Genomic DNA, 23,163 nt, shown 5'->3' with positions numbered 1-23,163 from the left:
TATTACATTTTCAAAATAAACAGCATTTTTCCTAAACGAAAGGATGAACTTGTTCCTCAAATTTGTCCAATGTGTTACCAGTTGTTATCTAATAGTTCGTTTCTAAGAATGTTGCATTGTTGTTTGTTTTTTGTTGCACTTCTGTGTTCTGTTATTTCGTTGTTTTCCTCTTATAGTTGATGTTTTTCCCTCGGTTTTAGTTTGTAACCGGATTTGTTTTCTCTCAATCGATTAATGACTTTTAAACAGCGGTATACTACTGCTGCCTTTATTTACATAGCTACAAACACAAAATAAAAGTTAGTGCACATATAAATATGGTGTTCAAATAGAAACATAAAAAACGTAACAAGAGAATTTTTTGTCGTTTACTATTTTGACTTAAATTACTAATAGATGAGGAGCTACCAATTGCTATTTAATACTTTGTACTGCAAGTATTCGATAACATTAGTTGAGTGGAATACATTGTGATTGCTATTTTAATGTTGATCTTTTTTCATTCGAAATTGCTACTCTTTGTCAATGGCAGGTTTTTTCTTTAACGACAACATAAAAATTATAAAGAACTTTTATTTCATTAAAGAAAAGTGCACGTATTAAACCTATCCGTACACAGCTACATTTATGCTCACTTGTCGAACTAACATAGTCCTTATTAGTTTTGTCGATCAGAAGCCTCTAGGACTGTAAAATAGAATGCACTTATTGTTCAGTTATTGAATGATTTTTTGAACTGATATCGTATATTTATGTAATTTTTTCTATTGTAAAATATGATGATTGTGGAGAAAAATGTCGATTAAGATCTACAATTTATCTTTATTAGATGGAAATGTAATAGCTCGAATCTAATTTTCCTGTCATGTACTTTTCATGGTTCCAAGAAATGTGCATTGAAAAATGCAGTTCGAATAAATACATAATGATCCTTTCAAGGGATGTTGATGTTTTTTGGGGTTTTTTTTTTGCTTTTTGTTATTGTTGTAAATTTTCATTTCCATTTCATCTGTAGGAATGAAGTTTAAAGTAACAGTGGTTAATCTTGTTCATTTAATATGTTGATATTGGTGCATGGTGAGCTTATTTCCCAAATGGGCCTAAAACAATAATCAAGTTTTATGAGTTCACATTGTCCAGTGTATTGTAACTTGTGTATTTTTAATTACAATATGTATGAGCTTATTATTCATTACATTTACAATATCTTAGTGTGTCGCATGCAAAGAGTTTTGAATTCAGCCCAACAAGTTTTACACTTGCAATTCTTTTCGCTCCTTCAGCAGGATCGAACAAGCTGCCATCAAGACATCAACAACAAGACCGGCTGCCTTAATTTATCCGAACATGTTATAAGCTTTTAAAGGAAATGCTTGAAAGGTATGTGTGCAATTTTTTTTGCTACAATTTCATGTTACACTTCATGTAAGTGGTTAACTTTGTAAGTATGAAAAAGTTCCAATGGTCATCAACGTCCTGGTTCTCATGCATCTTGAATAGTTTCAATATCTAAATAAAGATATGATTTAATTTCTTCGATTATGGTTAACATGAACTGCAAATGCAGTGAACGAATTCTAGATTTTAATGGCGATTTGTAACTTAAGTGCATGAAATATTTTATTTCTATTCCTTCCGTCGTTTTAACAATGAATTAAATAAATTTTGAAAAGTAATAGTGTTTACATGTCATAAACTCACTTCAGACATGCTAATTCACTTTAAAATACGTTTGCTTCATATCTTGATATTTTCCTTGATATTGACACAAATGGACGACTTGCTCCTGTTGGAACTTATGAGATTGCATCCGGTTTTGTTTGGGTTTTTTTTTACATTGATTTGTATCTTCTCAAAGGATTTGTGAGATTCAAACATCTACTGCTACTTTTGCATCTAACTGATTATTTCGATTTCAGCATTCCTTATGAGGGTGAATCCGGTTAGGCGCTTCGGACGCACGAAATTAAATTACCAAAAATTACACTAATGATCAGAAACTGTAAGTGCAGTGAAAGCACTAGTCAAAGATTTGTAGATTAAAATGGTCTTCAGTGTTCGAGAATATGGCGCATGTTTAAGTGTGAATTCATGGTTTGGTTTATGTATGGGGTCTATTAAAGGGTATTTTGAGGGTTGAAAAGAAGGTCGAGGTTTACTATAGAACCCTATGGAATACTTTATTTTCACGTTTGTCTGGCTATACATTGTGTCTTCAATAATGACCATTGGACTATTTGGCCTTCTGTAAGGCCAAAATGTTAATGGTCACCTACACTCTTGACCTTTGACATTCATTTAACAGTTAAGTATATGGATATTCTTAAAGAACGGAAAATGTTCTACTTGACAGGACAAATCAGATGAAATACTAAGTGAGTCCGCATCTCTGCCATTCATGTGTTTAAATATTTAGTAGACGTTTGAAATCCCAAACCCTAAACCATACATTTTTTTTGTTGGTCATATCGAAATGCATTGAATGATATATAGCTTGAGTCCCAATGGGAATATATTTATGAGGACTTCGTTTGGGAGACTGTTACAGCATCCTGTTACAATCATTACTCGATATTTACTTGATTTTTCGTTCTTTTTGATATAGTTAAATACAGTAGATAGTTGTCATACCATTATAGTATATGACAAAAAAGGAAATACACACTGGTAATAGTTATACAAGCTTCTTAAATACTATTCAAAACATTAAAATTATCACATTACCAACACATATTACAAGTGATAGCCATATCAACAAATAGTTTTTTCTCTTTTAAGTGTTATTCATATATTGCCTTCGCCATATAAGAGCATTTGTTGTGCTCCTAAATATGCTATTTTTATCGTAATTGTATTTCTAATGATGAAAGAATATTTCTCTAATTCTTACTCGATTTATCCTTTTCCTAACCTGTTGATTATTTTTATTTGATCAACGTGCGGTTCGTTTGATCTCAAGTCTTCATTGGTCAAAATTCTATTATGACGTCAAGTTTTCTTGCTTTTCTGTGAAATTTCTACTGTGACGTCATGAAAAAATGCGACCCTTCCTGATGACGTCACATATAAAGAACACATCTTTTTTGCAGATCATTCGAAACGAAGGATTAACTTTGTCTCATATCGTCTAAAAATCATTAGAGAAACTGATTCCACCACCATATCTCGTGTAATACGATATTTATCCACTCTTGACATTTAAATTTCATATATTTGAAACGCTCGGCGAGCCTCGTTTCTTTAATTTGAAAATTTAACTGTCTTGAGTGGATAAATATCGTATCACACTCGATGATGATGATCATGATGATGATGAATGGCTGCTTAACGTCCAGCGGCAAATTAATATGCATATTCAGGACGAGAACATGTTAATGTAATACGAATATTTACTCTACTTTGTACTAGACTGACACGCTGAGCCGGATTTTTAACGTACATGCTAGTTCACAACAGTCCGCAGGAAGACATGTCACCTTACTCGGACCCATTATTCTGACTTCAAGCCGACCAGTCTTTGCTCTTACTCTTTAATGCTGCGTGCTTAGCGGAGAAGCAGCAAATACCAATTTTAAAGTCTTTGGATTGACCCGGCGAGTGTTCGAACCCACGACCTCCCGCACTCGAGGCGAACACGCTACCACGAGACCACCGAGGCGGTTGTATCACACTCGATGCAGTGGTAGAATCTATATATATCAACTTATAGTAAAGTGCTGATTGTATTTATTAATATATTAAGACGCAGAGGAATGCATAAAATTATATTGTCTTTCTTAAATAAATATAAATATATAATTATCACTATGCATATAAAACGATGACAAATTACGCGATTGCTACTCTTGATCAATGTTTTAATAGCGACAAACTTGATAATAAAACAAATACAATGTACATGCAAAATAGGAAATTATAAAGAGGGTTTTCTTTTTTGTTAAAACGAAATATTACCACTATCCGTCCACAGCTACGTAAATGATAATATGTCAAACTAGTTTAGTCCTAACGACTTTGGTCATAGACATATAAAACCATTGCATTATATGTTTCTGATTTAGTCAATCCCAAGCTGATACGACTTATAAAAATAGAATGAACTTCCTGTACGGTTATTTCAATCATCTAGCCTTCATTATTCCCAGAAATGTGTATTATAAAGTGCAGTTTAAATAAGTTTAATAATGATCCGTGAAAGGGATGGTTATGTTTTTTGTAAATTTTCTTTTCAATTTTAGCCGCAAGAACTAACTTCATGAGTACCAGTGGTTAATGCTTTGCTGTAAGGCGTTTTATGCTCTTTAAAAAAAGTGATAAACAAGTAAATAATGTTAAATGGTTTACAGTATAATATATTGCTTGATCTTTTCATTACATTAAGCTTAACAATATCGTAGAGTGGTTGCAAGTACAGAGTTTTAAACTCAGTCCAACGAAGATACAATTGCTTTTTTACACTTGCAAATTCATATTGCTGCATCAGCGGCATTCAAACTCACGCTTTTGATACTCTGCTATTATGCTCCCAAACGTGTCATATATCGTAAGCAAAAAAGTGCTTAAACAGAGTAACACAATTCAAATGTATTTGTGTTTTTTTTAATAACATTTTTCACTTTACGCAACTGGTCGATTTTTAATGTATGAAAAAAATTTCCCATGGTCATCAACGTCCTAGTTCTATGGCATCACAAATAGTTCAAAATCTTAATTAGATTATGATTTGATTCCTTTGAATAATTATTAATAGGAACTGTTAATGCACTGGACGTGTGGACGAATCTTAAACTAACATGAGTATTTTTACTTAAATGTTCGATTGATTTTTATTTCCAGTCCTTCCATCGTTTTTACAATGAATTAAATTAATTTTGTGAAGTAATACTGTTTTTAATCACTTCAGACATGCTAAGTCACTTAAAAAATGTTCCGGAAATAAAAATCGAAAACTTTGATCGAATTAAGGGGGGGGGGGGGGGGAATCAACGGAACTGATTTTTATTCAGCGGTTGTATTGTTCTATTTGAATTATTTATTGAAAACGTCCTTTAACCCGTTTTTTTCAGTGATATTAGGTTATGCTTGAAAACTGGTTTCAAAATGGAATATATGCCAGTCGTTTGATGCCACGCACCATTTAGGTCAACGCATAGAAGATTTTTTCAGCGATGTACTTAAATCTATTATTAATACTATGATGACTAAATGCTTTCTCGTTAAAAATATTTCTGAGGCTAAGTCTCTGCTTTTGTTCAGTTATTTTATTTGAAAATACAAAAAAAGATAATATAACTTCGTTGTTATTTTGTTTTTTTCTTAATTAGGTAGAACAGTTGCAACTACAATGAACTTGTTTGCACAGAAGTGGTATTTCTATAATTACAAAGACTTCAATCGTGTTTATGTTATAGTAATAGAAGGATAATAAAACAGTTTATTGTATTTTCAAAATAAACAGCTTTATCTCTGAACGAAAGGTTGAACTCGTTCCTCTAATTTGTACGATGAGTTACCATAGCTACAAAAACAAAATAATAGCTAATGCATATAAAAATGGTGTTCAAATAGAAACATAAAAAACGTAACAAGAGAATTTTTTGTCATATACTATTTCAAGTTTTTTTTCAATCTATACTTTGACATTACAAAACCCCAATATGTCTCAGAATTAGTTACGTAATTTTTCAAAAGATTATGAAATTGAAAGAGTAAAAATATTCTTGGGACAGAGACAAAAAAACAACTGCAAAAACGAAATATGTCATAGCTATCACTCGGTAATCTAAAATTCACTATTTAGTATTTGTTTCCTTTTATACACTATAAATGCTAAAGACAGTTGTCAGACCATTTTATTATATGACTAAAGGATATACGCATTCACAACATTTAAAGCACCGACACTAATCGTTAAGCAAATGCCAGAAATCTGGCAAACATTTGTGAGATCTGAGAACAATTTTGATGTCGTTGGAAGACAATTACTATGTTTTTTAAAGGGTTACTAAAATACACAATTGACATTACAAATGTAAAATACAAGTGTTTATTTCCTTAATCGCCTGGTTTTATCAATATTAAATGAAACATTAATGATAGTCTCGCGGTTTAACCACAAACCAGTAAGTAGCATGACCCTTGAACTGATTATAAAGAGAACAAAAATAATTTGACTGCCGGTTAAGAACAGATGTCAACACAATCGATACTCTTCTACCGTTCGTAATTAAAAAAAAGAAGGGATATCATGACAAAACATCCATACGCGAATTTCTATGTGTATCAAATCTTATTTTGATCTATAATAGAACGCTTTCCAATAGACCTATTGTCCGTCGCACATTGCAGTTCTTCCACAAGAAATAGCATGAACGATCTTTAAAAAAAACTAATCTGACTTCGACCAAATGTCTACGATATGTTAATCTTTATTTCGCACACTGGGAATATTCTTTTATTGTATTGGTTTTTATATAGCTCACCCTGCATCATTTTACAAACAAAAACATACAAGATTTAGCGAGTCTTCAAGAGGAAGAAAACTTGAACACATTTTCTTTAATTTTTTATCATTGAGTTCTGGAATTTCCCTAATACAACTTTTTAAAGAGCTTCCCAGAAGACACACGTGACACTGAACTGCCCTGATTCATTATCAGCTTACATAGTGTATGGGAAGAATAATAATTATGTTTACCCTTCCGGTGCACGTGGTATCACTCCTAGTTTAGATTGGAGATCGATCGCTTATAACTTTATTATGTTCACTGTACATATGGTATTGTTGTCTTTCCTGCAATTTTTAACATATTTGGTCATTACCTTCTTCCTGTAAGAAATTATCTCTAAATCCTACCAAATCACTTAATACATTAATAAATTAATAAATTTAAAATGACTTTCTTTTTTAAAAAAAAGAAAATAACACTTTAAAATTGGCTTGCGTCCAAAGCGTTTTTCTGGATTTACCTTCACTAGGAATGCCTAAAGTCGAATAAAGAGTTATCGTAAACATGAAACATTGAATTGATGTTATCTATGTTCAGAAGAACAAATCAAATGAAATGAATATGTTAATGTTGAACAGTATTTAACAAGTAATGGGACATTTATAAACACTCGAATATGTGAGTAGCTGTATGACCGGGACATAGAAAGAATAGCCAAATCTACTTAAGGTCACTCAGCTTTGCCTGAGAGTGTTGGAACCTTAGTTTCGTAATAATTTCTAAATTTATCACTCTCATTTCTGTAAAGTTTCTCCTGTATTAGAGTATATCTCTTTCTTACAGGTTCCCGTGGCTATGCAGTCAAAGGCATTTTTCGCATTTACGTGAGCATTTTTAAAATTGTATGTATGACATTCTACCAGCGTTCCTGGTGAGAGTTAATCCAGGAAAGAGCTTCGAACGCTCCTAGATTATAAAGTGCTTAGTTATTTGGGGTCAATAGATTTAACTTTAATTTGGTAAAACATAAATTGTTCCATGAAAATAGATCATGCAGCATCTTTACAAAACAGCTAATGATAAACGTGGAATTCCAAATTACCTATATTACTAACCGTTTCTTGGTAGAGAGGTTTACAGAAAATCATCAACTGAAGGCCACTTTACAATTATATGTAGTTGTTGACATTAATGATCATGGGATGTTTTAAAATAACTTAACAACCAGTATAATATCAAGACTGATTCGTTTTATTTGTATCACAATGTATTAAATAAAAGGTGTATTGAATGTTGCATTGGTTTAAAAGTATAATCTGTGTTGAATAAAACTCATGTGATTATTATGGTATTCTTATAATAAATGGTGCATGATACAACTAGCTTCTCTAATTGTACACTTTTATAGTGTATTCCTCTTATAGTAGAAACCGTTGAGTTAATCATATTTAATAGATATTGGCGATTTTGGTAACCTTCAACATATTTCTAAATTGAAATTATATGTCGCCAAGTAACGATTAACTCTCGTTTTTTTTTTTTTTTTTTTTTTTTTTTTTTTGGCAGGATGATCTTAAAAATGCAATGCAATCTGTGATATGATTTTGACTTCTGTTCATGAATATAAATTGATACACATAAGGTTAAATGACATGTCTTCTTTCAATGTACTTCATCAACTCCAGGGAATGTGTGAGTATTAGTGCAACCGGTGCCCGTGCCTTACATCCTAACCTTTTGTCTATAAGTACATTCTATGAACCAAAATAATGATTCTTTCTCACAATCGTAAAACAAACAAGGCAGTAAACATGCATTGTTGGTATAATCGTAAATGTGTATTTGTGTGTGTGCAAAAAAGTATGCCGATTTCTGTGATGACGAAACGTGAGTCCGGAATACCCTTCTGTCATATTTGGTTTTGTATTGTTGTGTCATAGCACAGGCAGTAAGTTGTTTGAATTGGTTACACTACTTTTTTTGGCTCTCATCCCGCCTGTTAATCTTGATAATTGGGACAATAAAAAAGAAAATATAAGAACATACAAAAAAAAAATCCAAACTGATTAAGCATTAAACTCTTTAATACCGGTACAATAGATAAGATAACAAAAACTCACCAGCACCAGCACACAAGTAATAAAAAGAATAGTGACTGAGAACAAGCTATAAATACTTAACTTACTTATAGAAAACCATGCCATCCTAACTGATCTGCTGAAGAAGTAATAAGTGTATTCCCTTTAAGACAGATTTTTGTTAGCACATTTTATTAAAAGCAACATTTAAAAAAATTTAGATTTGAAAAAAAAGATAGACTTATTATATATATATATAATGAGTTATGCCATTTGCAACTGGCTTTAACAGTGTGTTCTTATGTTGTGTTGTTACACCAATGTGACAGGTTAGGGGAGGGTTGAGCGTTCACAAACATTCTAACTCCGCCACATTCTTTATGTGCCATTCCCATGTCAGAAGACTGTAATTCGTAAATTGTATTCTTAAACATAAGACCGTTTTTTTCTCGTTTGAATTGTTTCACATTTTTCATTTCAGGGCTTTTTATAGCTCACTATACGGTACCACGTCTCCTTATTTTTATATTATTTATACTCAAAATATCTCTACCGTTTTTCCCCCTCATCTTTGTAATGGTATTTATTTGACATAAACTTTCTATAATTGTAAAGAATATTTGTAGCAATAGGAAATACAGTAATACTTTTTGTCTTTCAAAATGGCACAGCCGGTCACAAGTTTTATGAATGAATAAAAAAAACAATCGAAGAGTCATACAACATGAACGTCCTAGTTACAACCGTTCAACTTATGACTTCCGGTAGGTTTTTCGTATTTATTATTTTTATAAATTATTCGGATGAAGGTTTATAATTAAGTATGATACTCGTAAAAACTAAACTGACTATTCAGTATCAGGTTGTGGTATTTTTTCCTTCGTATCAATTGTTACGTGAGGTTCGAATATGAAGCAGATTTTCGTTCGTTGTGGCCTTTATTTCAAGCTTTTTAAGATAGTTGAGATGTAAATTATTTTAAACTTACTAATTTCAAAGAAAGGACATCTTCTTTACAATAGAAAAATGATTTTTAACTGGGCTTAACTTTTTTGGTTCCTATAATATCCATTAAACTAGATTTGCTTCATTCATGTAAAATAAATTAACAGGAAGTGACGTACAATTGTTGTCCATTTGAATGCCAATCGACTGTTTCAAACCTGATCACTGAATTTGACAAAAATGTTACCAGAAATTAAAAGTAAATCATTTTTACAATAATCACTCCTTTTTCAATCGATGTAATTTTTATCCAGTTTTATTGTGGGTTTTTTTACAGTCAGTTTAAAATTAACAAGTAATGATGTGATATTCAAGAATATATGGATAAAAGTGTGAGGGCTTTTTGCACATTGCTTCGTCAGGAATATGTGTAGTTGCCTAAGTTTGAAGGCATGGGATAGTTAGACGCTATGATTGGTTGCTATAACCAAAACTACAAAAAAGAAAAAAAATAAGATTTTTATCTAAATTTCAGACATACCCGAAATATATATTAAAATTGTTAAACCAACTTTTTTTCATCTCAATTGATAGCCTTGTCACCTTAATTATGCATTGATAGACAATAAATGCAAATTGTTCATTTTATCATAACCTGTGGTCTTAATGCTAGGTGAATACGTAATGAATTTTCAAAAATGTTAGACAAAAGAGGAACGCGTTTAATGCAGTCATTAACCAATGAATCATTCATAAACAATTTGTCCAAATATTTTAAAAATTGGGGACAATGATGTCGACAAGTGGCTTTTTTCATGTCTTATATAAGATAACAAGATACCGAATATTATTTATTGCATAACATGCGGATATGAAACATTATTTCTCTTCATTGCTTCTGCGAAAGTTCCAAATGTTAAAGCACTTTATATAACACCAGGAAAGAAAACGGTATAACATCTAAGGAACGTCTGTACATCTTTTCGTTAACTGAACATTTCTATAGTATCAATATCAATGTAGTAGAAAAGCTCTAGTCCTGTTAATGTCTTAGAGGACTAGAAGGTCACCAACATTGACATTGGTCCAATGATATGAATTTACAAGACCACGGCATCGGCCTAGTAAGTCCGCCAAGTGGTTTTAGACTTTGGTTAATTTTTAAGCTTATCATTCCACTGAAAAGTTTGGTTGTAAGAGGTTTTTTTTATATGTGTTTTAAATTTGACGTAAAAACTGCCCTGGCAAGGAAGAATATAAGCTATCTCATTTAAGGTGTGATTTCATAGTGATTTTTTTTTATTCTTAGAAATAATATTTTCTAAGTATATTTTATATTTTTATAGAAAGTCTTATTGTCATTGTTGTGAGATCAATTCATATTCCAATACATGTTTTATAACCTTTCTACGTTTAAAGTTTATCATGACATAAAATTAGTGTGGCCTTTTTGTCATTAACGTATACCTTGCAGATGAAATGTCCCAAGCCTGCATGCAATTCAGTTGTTGTCGTTGGTCGCTGTCTATCAAATGTTTTTTTCTTCGTTTATTGTTTTGTTTTAGATTAGACTGTTGGTATTCTAGTTTGAACTGTTTCACATTTTGTCATCTGAAGAGCCTTTACTTTAGACGAGTAAACGGTATGGGTATTGCTCATTATTGAAGGCCGTACGGTTAGCTATAGTTGCAAACATCCATGTCATTTGGCGGATAGTTGTCTCATTGACAATCATACCACATCTTACATAATTTTGTGAGCTAGATCGAAAGGAGAAAAATTTAGTATAATTTTGTAGAACATTTGAACAGTCATGGCTATTTCACATAACATGGAGTAAGGAAATTCAATCATATTTATATTTTTCCGGTGGGGATTTTGATTATTTGTTCTTTAGTTCAGTTGTGTTCTATTAATAGTTCAGTGTCATTATACTGTTAAATTATCGAGGTAAACAATCTAATAAATATGTGTAAACACTTTAAAGCGGTTCATAGAAAAATAAGGAGCTGTGGCAGGTGGGTAAACAATCAACAATAACCAATACCGTATAGACAGTACCGTATAGTTAGCTATAACAATCAACGTGATGACAAAATGAGAAACAATTCAAAAGAGAATACCAACATCCTGTTTTAAGCTTTTAACATTAAAATAAAAATAATCATGGAAACAGAAACCGACAACTTCTGAACTACAGACTCCAAGCTTGAAACAGGCACATAAGAATGTATATAAGTGCATGTAGAAAATTCTAACGGCGCTAATGGTGTGTGTATGTCGTTATATATAAAAAGCTACAAACTTCTGGCTATTATATTTCGAACGTAAACCCATACAAAATATTATAACACGTTATTATTTTAGACATCACAAACACTTATTGAAAATGAAACCATCTTTGCATTTTAATTGCTCAACTTGTAATGTATACCCTCATTTGCTCAATCCAGAAAAATCAGTCAGTAAACTGACAAATGACTCTGATCGGGAACTAGACATATTTATTTAACACAAATCCTATGAGTATTTGGACCGTACGCGTATGGTCGGACCATATGAGTATATACTCATTTGGTTATTAACGGGCCGGACCATATGAGTATTTCGACCATATAGGTATTTTTCGAATTAATTCAAACTTCCTTAACAGACGTTCTCTGAACCAAAATCGGCACAAGTTATTAACTGAAATCATTTATCTTTGTTACATATTGCCTGAATCTTGGTATATTTGTTGTCTTGTCCTCGCTATCTAGAGTCAATTTTACGAATCTTTATGCTGTCGACAGTTTCGTCCGTACGTGAAACCACAGGTGTTTGGGGCATGGACATTTTTTTTCTTATCCCCGGCGTTTAGATTAAACTTTTTTTAATTTCTTCTATTTTCCACTTATTTTCACTTAACTGATGTGTCATACTCTTATTCGTATGATCTTGCAATAACAGTGGTTTGCACATAAGAATAGAGGGGCAGCGCGTATAAACTACTCACGGTAATTGTAACTCGTATAAAGAGGAGCATGAGCAAATAGAATAGCTGAAAATAATTTGAAATGTTTAAGAAATCTTAATTTACAAATTGAAACACCAAAATAAGGAAAATAGGGGGTTCAATGATCCAATTGATAATGTGTAAAACAGTTGACTTCTTGCTTAACGTGTTTCGTAAAGACAAATTAATAATGACCATGCAAAAATGCTTCTACTATAATTTTAACTTGTGAGTAAAATTCATTTTATTTCATCAATCACGTTACAATGATTACCAAATTGTTATCTAAGTCAAAATTTAATTTTTTGAAAGTCTTAATCTACGACACCTTAAAGGGTTATGCCGTACGCAATAATTGTTCAACGCTCGTCGTATTAATTACCCGGACCATACCCGTATGGTCGGATATATGAGTATATACGCATATGGTCATGACCATACGCGTATGGTCCAAATACTCATATGGTCCGGAACATATACATTTGTTTACTAAAAGTAAAATATGTCGATTTTTTTTTATTAATGATTGGACCCGGTTTCATAGTTTAAAATCATTCAAAGTTGTCGGATCTTCTCTGCTAGAACCGTTCTTTTGATAAAATGATCACTTAGAAGTCATATGTGTCAAAAATACTTTGAGAGCTAAGCAGAAGGCACCAAAATAGAGTCAGAAGGGATAAGGCCTGAAAAAGATATCATAATATTTATGATGTTATTGTTTGATTGCAGAAAATATTTCCTAGATTCGACAAACTATTAGTTATTTACACCCACAATCATTCAGGTCGTCAATTTATGAATGGAGATGTTCTCAAGTTTGGGTTGAATGACCTGCATTGTCTTTTCTCTTTTTATTTCCTATCAGGGTACTTATAAAAACTTGGAATGTAAATGGAATCAACATATATATAATTTCCTTTTTAACAAATAATCAATTTATCTCCAAAACGAGGTAGTAATAATTAAATACCATGACAAATAAGAAAACGTCAATCATTTTAAATTTTTAAACACTAAAGCATGTCTCAAATACAAATGATTATGTCATAACATATATTGGACAAAAGATATATATTTTGAGGGTATTTTTTAAGCAGGTGGATCGATTTTCACAGAAAGAAATTTAATATCATCTAAATTGTTTTTCCAGTTTAACACACTTTCGTTTTGAATATAATTGATTGAATTTGATAGCATTTACATAGTTAAAGGAACATGTATTAATCTTTTCAAATAATTTGTTTGAGGCATTGATTGAAGATTTATTGTATTTTGCATAGTGTTTTTGTCGACTGTACAATAAAGTTGAATGACAAGTTTACCGTCACGTTAATATAAATAGACTACTTCGGGGAGAAGTAAATTTTCTAGGTGACATAGATCTGTCTAGGGCGAAAGACGACTTGAAAATTCGTACATTGAATATTAAGGTTTAATCCATAAGGGGACGACCATTTGCTATTCTTAGGTGGGTTGGGGAGGAAGATGTATTGCGGATTGACTATACATTTTCATCTGTGCTACCCGTTATTTTTCCGCACGAAAATTTATTTTCAGTTTTGTACACAATCATATCCTGCATTTTGTAGGGCAAAATATTCATTTTCATATGGTCTTGTGCAAAGTTGTTTATTTTAATGTCTTACTAGGCCAACTATTCAAATCTCTCTTCCCAAAAAAAAAATCAAACCGAACGGTCGGCCCCTAAATGAAGAGTCCTAAAATTAATAATGATTTATTGCTGATAGCTTACAGAAACACGTGACCTAAGCACATAAAGTGTTTCCTCTGATATTCCACGTGTACATAACAGGGCTTTTTTTGCATGTTGATTAAATAGATGTGAATTATTGATTGTCATTGACCGCATTTCTTTTTGTCCATTTATCTATATTTACGGTTCCCGATCATGAACTCTTGTTATGATCTAATCCACTGCAGTGCCACAGATGACCAATGTCATGTAACTGCATGTATGTCAATTATGACACCTGAGTTTGAAGAAAAAAACGCTGAAAAATAATATGTGCAAATAAATAGATTATAGGACTATGCATTATGTTCCTATTATAGTTTTTTTAAGTTCTCCCTTCCCTGAAAAATTGTTTTACGTATGCGAAAACGGTAAGTAATCTTACTTTTGTTTCGTGAAGGGAAAAACATTAAATTGAACTTCTGACTAGAGGGGAATTATCCATCTCCATTATAAATGATAAAAGGTTGTTCCTCATAATTATGTTTATATATGTCAGACTATATAAATGTTTTACATTGTTTTAAAAGAATCAATGGAATTGGAAAAAAATCATAACTATCTGTGCCGGGTGTACCATCCACATGATTCATAAAATATAGGCTTTTACAAAAATATTTAATTTACATCCTTGACATTTTCATGGTTTTAACCCAATGCTGAAAAGATGAGTAACCAAAATAAACTATTAAGCTGAACAAAATAATATTGACATTTTAATATCTACTTGTGTAGAATAAATAATGTATTTGGACATTTAACAGATCTGTCGACGTTAGTGGGTCGTTATATTAGTGCATCTTTTACATATTTTAATAATAGGCATGTCTTTTGAAGAATGAACGTAAACATATCTTAAAACATTAATGCATAATGATTTAATAGGATTGTAAGAAAATGATGCATATTTCCATTTTATCATCAACAAAGCCACTAGGAAGATTAGTGGTTTAATGACAAACAACGTATAATTATATGGTTTATATTCATAACAATATAATAAAAATTTAATACCTTTTCATTTAGAATATAATTATATCTTTAATTTTCAACCCCTGTCTGTGAAGTATGGTTACTTGGGTTTTTTCCGTTCCGAACGTAAGATTCGTGCTGTTTCGATATGAGGGCTTATAAATATGCAGCAACCGTCCAGCAAGAATAGGGAAATTATATGTCCGGGTAACGCTTTCCCTGCACAGTAAAGTACATAAAGTGCTGAGGGGTCCGTAGATGACCAAGTGTATGGTCAATTTTCTGCCCTTTCACAAAGTCCTCTTTTTCCGGTTCATCTCAAACTGGTCGATCCACTTAGCAGAGACTAACTGAATTATAAAATTTGTTCTTGTCCTAAATATACATATCCTTTGTTTGTCTATTGTAAAACACTTGCCACTCCTGAACTGAACGTTAAGCATATAACGATAAACACGAAAAGAATATTGCGTGACGATGTAGATAGGTATACTTTAATGAGACCATAACTAAACGACAAAAGAAAAACTGAAGAAGACAGTTTCTATAGGGGTCAACATAAGTTCTTAAACAATAGGCAAGTGACGAAATGAAATATGTCATTATTCACTGTCCAATAATGGTTAAACTGACAAAAAAGGTTCTTCTCATATTTGATTGATGGTTGTCCTGATGGCAATCATACCTCGCCTCACCCCACCCCACCCCCAAAAAAATCCTCTGTCCCATATTTCCATATTAAAGGGTTTTTTAAGTTAAAAGATGTCATTTTTTTTCTCCAAATGAACATTCTGCAACACAAAATACAGAAAATAACTATGCGTGAAAAAGCATGCGTTTTGACCGTTGAAAATGAATAGACAATCCGTAAAAAATCCTCCTGCCCCCGTCCCTCCCGGTGAATATCAATTGGTCGTCCCCTTAAGGACCTGGCTCTAAACTAAAAGTCTAAAATTGTTCAAAGCAAACCCTTACAAAACAACTTTGTGAAATAAAAACGTTTAAGATGTTAAATTTCATTTTGAAGAGACTTTACCGTTTTGTAAAATTCATCATATGATCGCTACAACAAAAATCAATCAATCGTAAAGCAAATTTTCAAAGGAAATGACAATGCACATTGATTGATGATTATGACACAAATTTGAATTTGTTGTGTGTGTGGTTTTTTTATCAAACATGTCATGCGAAATTTGAAACACAACGAGCAAAAAACTTGTCAGCAAATAAAGATCATTGGTTGCATCTTTTCCATCATCAACTGTTTTCTAGGTAAAGAAGTTTTACAGAATATTCAAGGTGCAATTGCGTAACACGTTATATTGTCTATTTCTAAAATAATGTTTCTTTTACAACTTCTTGCATGAGTGACTCTCCCTGGATTTGTTTTTCTCGCCACGTTGTTTATTTACTAACACGTCGTTGCTACGAACTGAGATGCGTTCCTCTATCGCCCAACTTTTTGATAGCGTGCACCGCAATTTTCTGTTATTTCTAGATGTTTTTAATCCATTTCAAGAATGAAAAACTGTGAATTTCAGACACCCGCGGGTAAGACTTGCAGACGTTCTCTGACCCAGACAAGCCTCGTCCGTGACTTAAAGTCTCACTTACTCGTTTGTTAGAGATCGTTAGAAGTTGTTTACATGTTGTAATAACCTACATTTAAAGTTTGCAATATAATATTCTAATTACCTTGAGATTAAGAACAGGGAAATATATAAAAAGATACAGTAAAGTGAAGGGAAAGAGGGACCTTTTGGATTTATAGGTACTTTGAATTACTAGTACATGAAATGAAACGGTTAAATAGCGGTATATACAATACGATTGCCTGCATCAATGATTATTATTTCCTAATATAATGACTTTATTTCTCTTCTCTTTTTTCTCAACAACCTTATTCAGATATAATAGTTATATAATTTCCTATTGTAAGAAATTATAACACATGTATATTAAACTGTTAAAATATATCCGGTTTGAACTCCCACGATTACATTCTAAGTATTATGTTTTATGCAGGGTTTCTCGAATTCTATTTTTAAATCTGGAAATCACCGACATGTCAGATATATCTAACGTACATTTTCGTGGCGAAATCATTTTAACACCGTATCTGCTTATAACTGAACAAACAAATAAAAATGTTTCAGTTTGGTGACCAATCCGTCGACGTAAGCTTGTCTGATGGAGTGATGATTGTAGCAACACCAGAGCATCAAATACTCGGTAAGAAGCAAATGAGAACAAAATTAAAACTGAATTACGTTATGAATCTTTTGCATTCTTTTATCTGCTATATTTGATTTTCTACATTTTTTAAACAATTGCATATATTTTTTTTTGCAGTATCAATTGAAATTCGCCACATGTTGAAGATGACACCTAAAGATGGAAATTTGACCGTTTATTATGTGGAGAAGAAAAAAAAGAAAACTTTAAGCGTAAAGACGATCTCTCTGGATGCTGACTTTGACGACATACAAAATCTTTATCGTGATTTGGATGCTAAATTCAGAGGTAATTCAGTCAAAATACACAATACAATGTTGAAAATAAATTAGTTTGTTTTATTAAATATCTGAAATGTTCGATACAATTAAGTTGATAAGAAGGGGTGATGTTTTATTTTTTTTTTTGTGTACTCTAATTCTGTCTAAAATAAATCATCAAAATCAATGTAATTATTTAACTCAAAACTAATATTAGCATTTTTTTCATTATTACAGGTCGTCCGAAAAGTTTATTAGTGATTATTAATCCTAACGCTGGAAAGAAGAAGGGAATCAAAGTGTATGAAAAGATAGCAGATTCTCTGTTTCAACTTTGTGGTGTTAAAGCAGACGTAATTGGTAAGTCTGGTTTTTAGAAACCATTAACAATATTCATACAAGAGTAAATCTCCAAATTTCTCAAAGCAGTAATGTAAAACTAATAATAAATTGTATCCTATTTTATTTTATATATCATTAATATTTTTACGATATGCTTGTCCTCTTGCATGGTTGTTCTTATGTTATGAATATTTTTTTATAGAGACATATTTTTAATTTTTTTTACAATTTTCTTTTAGTGACAAGAAGACAAAATGAGCCCACGGAGATTTTGAAAAACTACGACCTTTCAAAGGTAGATGGGTAAGTGTGACGTATAACATTATCCAAAAGAAATAAATTATATAAAGATACTGCTTGTAAAAACAGATAAGTATATGAAACAAACATTCGATACCAGTTTACATATTTAAGCACGCTACTACTTTATGCAATTTGCATTTAGAACAAATTAAAAGTAATGTAATATTTTTATAGATCAGAAAGGCCGTTATTGTTCAGAAATTTACCTGCAGTTTTCTGTTATGCGATATTTTAATAGATCAGAACAGCCTGTATAGAGATATACCTACATTATTTTATAGGATTGTCACAGTGGGAGGTGATGGATTATATTGTGAGTGTATGAACGGATTGGTCAAGAGGACACAACAAGACAACAATATAAACCTAAATAATCACAACGCTGATATTGTTTCGTCTTCTCTTCCTATTGGTATAATACCAGCAGGCTCCGGTGACGTCATCGTTCAATATCTCCATGGAACAAGATGTGCACGCACTGCTGTTTTGCATATCTTATTAGGACACCATGTTGATTCCAATATCGTTAGTGTTCATGAAGGAAGACATTTATTGTCATACTCAGCCTTAGTGCTTGGATTTGGACTGTTTGGTGATATGATGCACGACTGTGAGAAGTTTCGGTGGATGGGACCTTCCCGATACAACAGTACGTCTTTCTATTGTTTATAGTAAACATTTTTCTGTATTTTTTATCATTATTATTTTATTTTACTGCTATTTTGTATCACAAGTTCAGCTTATCATTTTTGAAAAGAATGTTGTCCCAATTGGAGTTTTATTTAAAGGAACTGACTACAGTGGAGGATCCAGGAGGAAGGGGAGGGGGGACCCCCCCCCCCCCCCCCCTATTTTTTTTTTGACGATCAATGCATTTGTATGGGGACATATAGTTGGAACCCCCCTTTATCCTGGGTTAGGAACCCCCCCCCCCCTTTTTATAAATGGCAGGATCCGCCCCTGGACTAAGACTATAACATGCATGTATAGGCCAAAATTACGGGGGAAATATTCGCTTACATAGAATATGTAGTTTGAAAATAATCAACAGTTGCCTCTCATAGAATGTATTTCCTCCTCTGTAAAAAAATAAAAAAATATTTTGTCTCATCCTCTATAATATCTGTTTCCTTTGTAGTCATTCCATTGGGAAGTATGTTGAAGAGAAGAGAGTTTGATGTAGAAGTGGAATACTATCCTTTAACACAAAATGAAAAGCCCAAAACAGCACGTTTATATGGACGACAGATATCGTTACCAAATGGTTTCTTATCACAGCCAAAATTCCAAAGAAAGCAAAGGACCAAATCCTCTTCCGATTTGATGAAAGAAACTTCTGTTAATGAAGGTATATATGTACATTTTGCGCTATAATAATGAAATTTTGAATTCATAAGGTTAACTTGAAAAAAATATTCTGATATAAAGAAAAACTGTTTACGTTGTTAGAATTATTTAATTTTTGTATATTGAACATCAAAATATAGTGAGAAAAAACGTTTTGCAACATATATAATAATTTAAAAACTTCAAATTCAAAATTTTTCTAAGTTGCGGAAATGGATTTTAAATAAATTTGTTTGTCGAAGTAAAAGGACCTTATGGTTTATTTTCGTTGTTACAATGATTTATTCATTGTTATGTTTAGAAGTATAGTTTATTTTTGAAATATAGAATTAAAAATATTTGTTGCTAAACCTCTTTTTCTCTGTATATAATAAATAAATCCTTATTGATTTTTTTAAATAAGACTATTTTGTTTCCAGATTTGGTCAAAGAAGCAGGCAGGATATATGCAGTCGATTCCCATGCTATTATGATGAAAGAAAAATCCGGCAGAATGACGCCTCATTTTGGTCAAAATTCCCTGATGGTGTATACCACACACAAATGCACATGGTCAGACCACGTGTCACAGCTAACTAAAGTTAAAAATGAAAAACCAGATTGTGTATGTATAATTCATTTAATAGAATAAAATATCACAAATTATTTCGAGAATGTTTGCCTGAAACAAATTATTTTACATGCAGATAGATTATAAAAAATAATTTTATCATACTGTCATTACATGTGTTGATGTAAAGCAATTTAAAAGTAAATGTCATTGTTGAACATATGATGCACTCATTTAAAAAATATCGCATAATTGTCAATTATAAAAAATTAATGTAACTGTTCTTAAAGAATTTTCTCATTTCATTGATAGATAATGTGTCTTATTTTGCAGTATGATTACAAATTCGTAAGAAAACATGAAGTGTCTGGCTACAGAGTAAAGTTACAGAATGTTACTGTAAAAACCACTGGAAACAAAAAGGAACTTCAGAAAGACTATTACATCAACTGTGATGGAGAATGTATCCGATTAAAAGAAACAGTATTCAATGTCAAATTGCACAGAAACGCAGTGAAATTTTTTGGAGACTTTGCAGATTGAAACGACACTCCCATATGTCGTGTGAACTATCAATTTGACATAAACAGTCATATTTGGAACTCTCTTTCACACTGCGTGCAAGTATACTTTGCCCAGGGAAGAGATACCATCGTTAGCTTACACATAACTAGTAAGCATGATAAATGGTGGTTAGTTGATTTACAAGCGTTTGTGTAATTGCTGAAAACATATAAAGGTTATGAGTTTTGTTCTGTTGATGAACTTAGAAATATGACTATGATTACCTTTTTCAAATAAAAAATGTACGAAATGAAGCTTTCTGATCAGTATCAATAGTTTGCATCAATACTCAGATATCATATTCTGTTTGATTTATTTTTGAAGGTGTTCGTTATTGTTTTTCTTTGTAATAATCCAGCTTTTGGGTAAATGGCTATTTACTTCTCCTGCGCACGTAACTGGCTTATTCTCGAATTTTAGTGGTAATCTTGTTACTCGAGTTTTTTTTTGTATAATATCTTTTTGGCAGATTGACCTTTGTTTCTTTTTCTAACCTGTGTAATGTTTTGATTCACTGTCTTTGCCAACCTTAAGTCAATTAAGATTCTGAGATATAGGGTAAACGTCAAGAGATAACAACATTACTACACAAAACTAAAAGTGCATCTTGTTTATGGGGTCATCAAACAGCTTTGTGCAAAAAACAAATATATATACCATATGCTAAGCTCTAAAAATGGGTCTTTGTCTAGAAAGTTTTGAATGGTGAGGGTACTCAATATTCAGCCTTTTTTCATCTGAAGGAAAAAAATATGGTACAGGAAAAAATCTACAAAATAAAAACTTTAGTTATACAATACTAAATAATGCGGTATTAGTACTTATTATGTATTGTTAAGTACATTTCGAACATCAACGCCACAAGCAGCACATAATTATACGATCTAACGCTATGCCTCAAGTATACAGACCAACAAAACAAATGTATACGTCCGCCCAACAACAACAGATTTATACTGTGGACCAACACAAACAGACGTATACTACGGACCAACAAAACAGATGTATACGTCCGGCCAACAAAAACAGATGTATATAACCGACCAAAAAACAGATGTATACGACCGACCAAAAAGAACAGATGTATACGTCCGCCCAACAAAAACAGATGTATGTAACCGACCTAAAAACAGATGTATACGACCGACAAAAAAAACCTTATGTATACGTCCGACCAAAAAGAACAGATGTATACGTTCGACCAAAAAGAACAGATGTATACGTCCGACCAAAAAGAACAGATGTATACGTCCGCCCAACAAAAACAGATGTATATAACCGACCAAAAAAAAAAGATGTATACGACCGACCAAAAAGAACAGATGTATTCGTCCGACCAAAAAGAACAGATGTATACGTCCGACCAAAAAGAACTAAAACTTTGGGTAATGTGAACTTCCATCAAAATTGTCATTGATAGTAACGGAATGGTAATCATACCATGCTTCGCATTTCAATAAGACACATAAAAAGAAAAGAAAATCGTAACTGTGTTCCATGCATTACATGAATAAGTAAATATTTGTTCAAAAATGTTAAATGGTAATTTTAAAGACAACTATTGTATAGTCGTGTCTCAAACTGTAGCTGTAGGTGAAAAGAATTGATAGTAACCCAAAAAAGAAAGATTTGATGGACATTTATTTTACCTTTTTGCCTTTAAGTTCCCGTTAGATGTTTTAAATTACAGGAAGACTGCAACTTGAAAAACCAAAAAATGCAGTATCTATTTTTTTTTTAAACCCGACATTAGTTTATAAGGAAGTGGAATACTTGGTGATTTTTCAAAAAGATTTTCGAAAGCGTAGTTCTATTTAGTATTTCAAACACTTTATTGCTATATATATATATATATATATATAACCACTTAATAATTTGGATTTATCATTATAGACTGAAGTGCTAAACTTATGGAACGCCACAGCTGTCTTATGTGGAACTCTGATATTACTTTATGTTGTTTTATTATTACTTGATGATATTTTGTCTTTACTTAATATGGTTTTGACATTACGTAATGATGTTTTGATATAACTCAATATGGAATAATCATTACTTAATGATATTTCGATATTACACGATATGGTTTCGTATTGACTTGATATAGTTTTGTCATTACTCAATATGGTTTTGTCATTACGCGATGTGGTTTCACCATTATTTAATGTGGTTGTGTCATTAGTCAATGTGGTTTTAACATTACTTGATGTGAATGTGACTTAACGTTATGTAGTTGTTTCATTACATGATGTGGTTTTGTTATTTTGTAATGATGATTTGCCTATTCTTTATATGGTTTTAACATTATGTAATGATGTTTCAAAATTTGACGATTTTACACTACATGATGTGTTTGTTTCATTATTTGAT

General features: G+C 31.9%; 2 protein-coding genes across 2 annotated transcripts in view; both read left to right on the top strand.

The window, feature by feature from the left end:
* Positions 1–23,163, top strand: part of LOC127727144 (uncharacterized) — a 157,952-nt gene that overhangs the window by 2,676 nt on the left and 132,113 nt on the right. The gene's annotated exons all lie outside the window — the stretch shown is intronic.
* LOC127727143 (ceramide kinase-like) lies at positions 17,277–21,047 on the top strand. Its single transcript, XM_052234580.1, has 8 exons — positions 17,277–17,424; positions 17,545–17,715; positions 17,925–18,047; positions 18,269–18,332; positions 18,614–18,981; positions 19,471–19,680; positions 20,099–20,283; positions 20,563–21,047. The coding sequence occupies exons 1-8, from the start codon at positions 17,340–17,342 to the stop codon at positions 20,770–20,772; spliced, it is 1,416 nt and encodes a 471-aa protein (XP_052090540.1). The 5' UTR covers positions 17,277–17,339; the 3' UTR covers positions 20,773–21,047.

Source organism: Mytilus californianus, unplaced genomic scaffold, assembly GCF_021869535.1.
Source record: "Mytilus californianus isolate M0D057914Y unplaced genomic scaffold, xbMytCali1.0.p SCAF_19, whole genome shotgun sequence".
NCBI lineage: Eukaryota > Metazoa > Mollusca > Bivalvia > Mytilida > Mytilidae > Mytilus > Mytilus californianus.
The sequence above is the reverse complement of the archived record's forward strand: the minus strand, read 5'-3'. Positions and strand labels throughout refer to the sequence as shown.

What these genes read in the sequence shown, in the direction of transcription:
- LOC127727143 (XM_052234580.1), top strand. Translation starts at nt 17,340, where the DNA reads ATGTTTCAGTTTGGTGACCAATCCGTCGACGTAAGCTTGTCTGATGGA. An exon ending in TGTTAAAGCAGACGTAATTG is followed by an intron (nt 18,048 to 18,268) that starts GTAAGTCTGGTT and finishes ATTTTCTTTTAG; the next exon opens with TGACAAGAAGACAAAATGAG. An exon ending in AGAAACTTCTGTTAATGAAG is followed by an intron (nt 19,681 to 20,098) that starts GTATATATGTAC and finishes TTTTGTTTCCAG; the next exon opens with ATTTGGTCAAAGAAGCAGGC.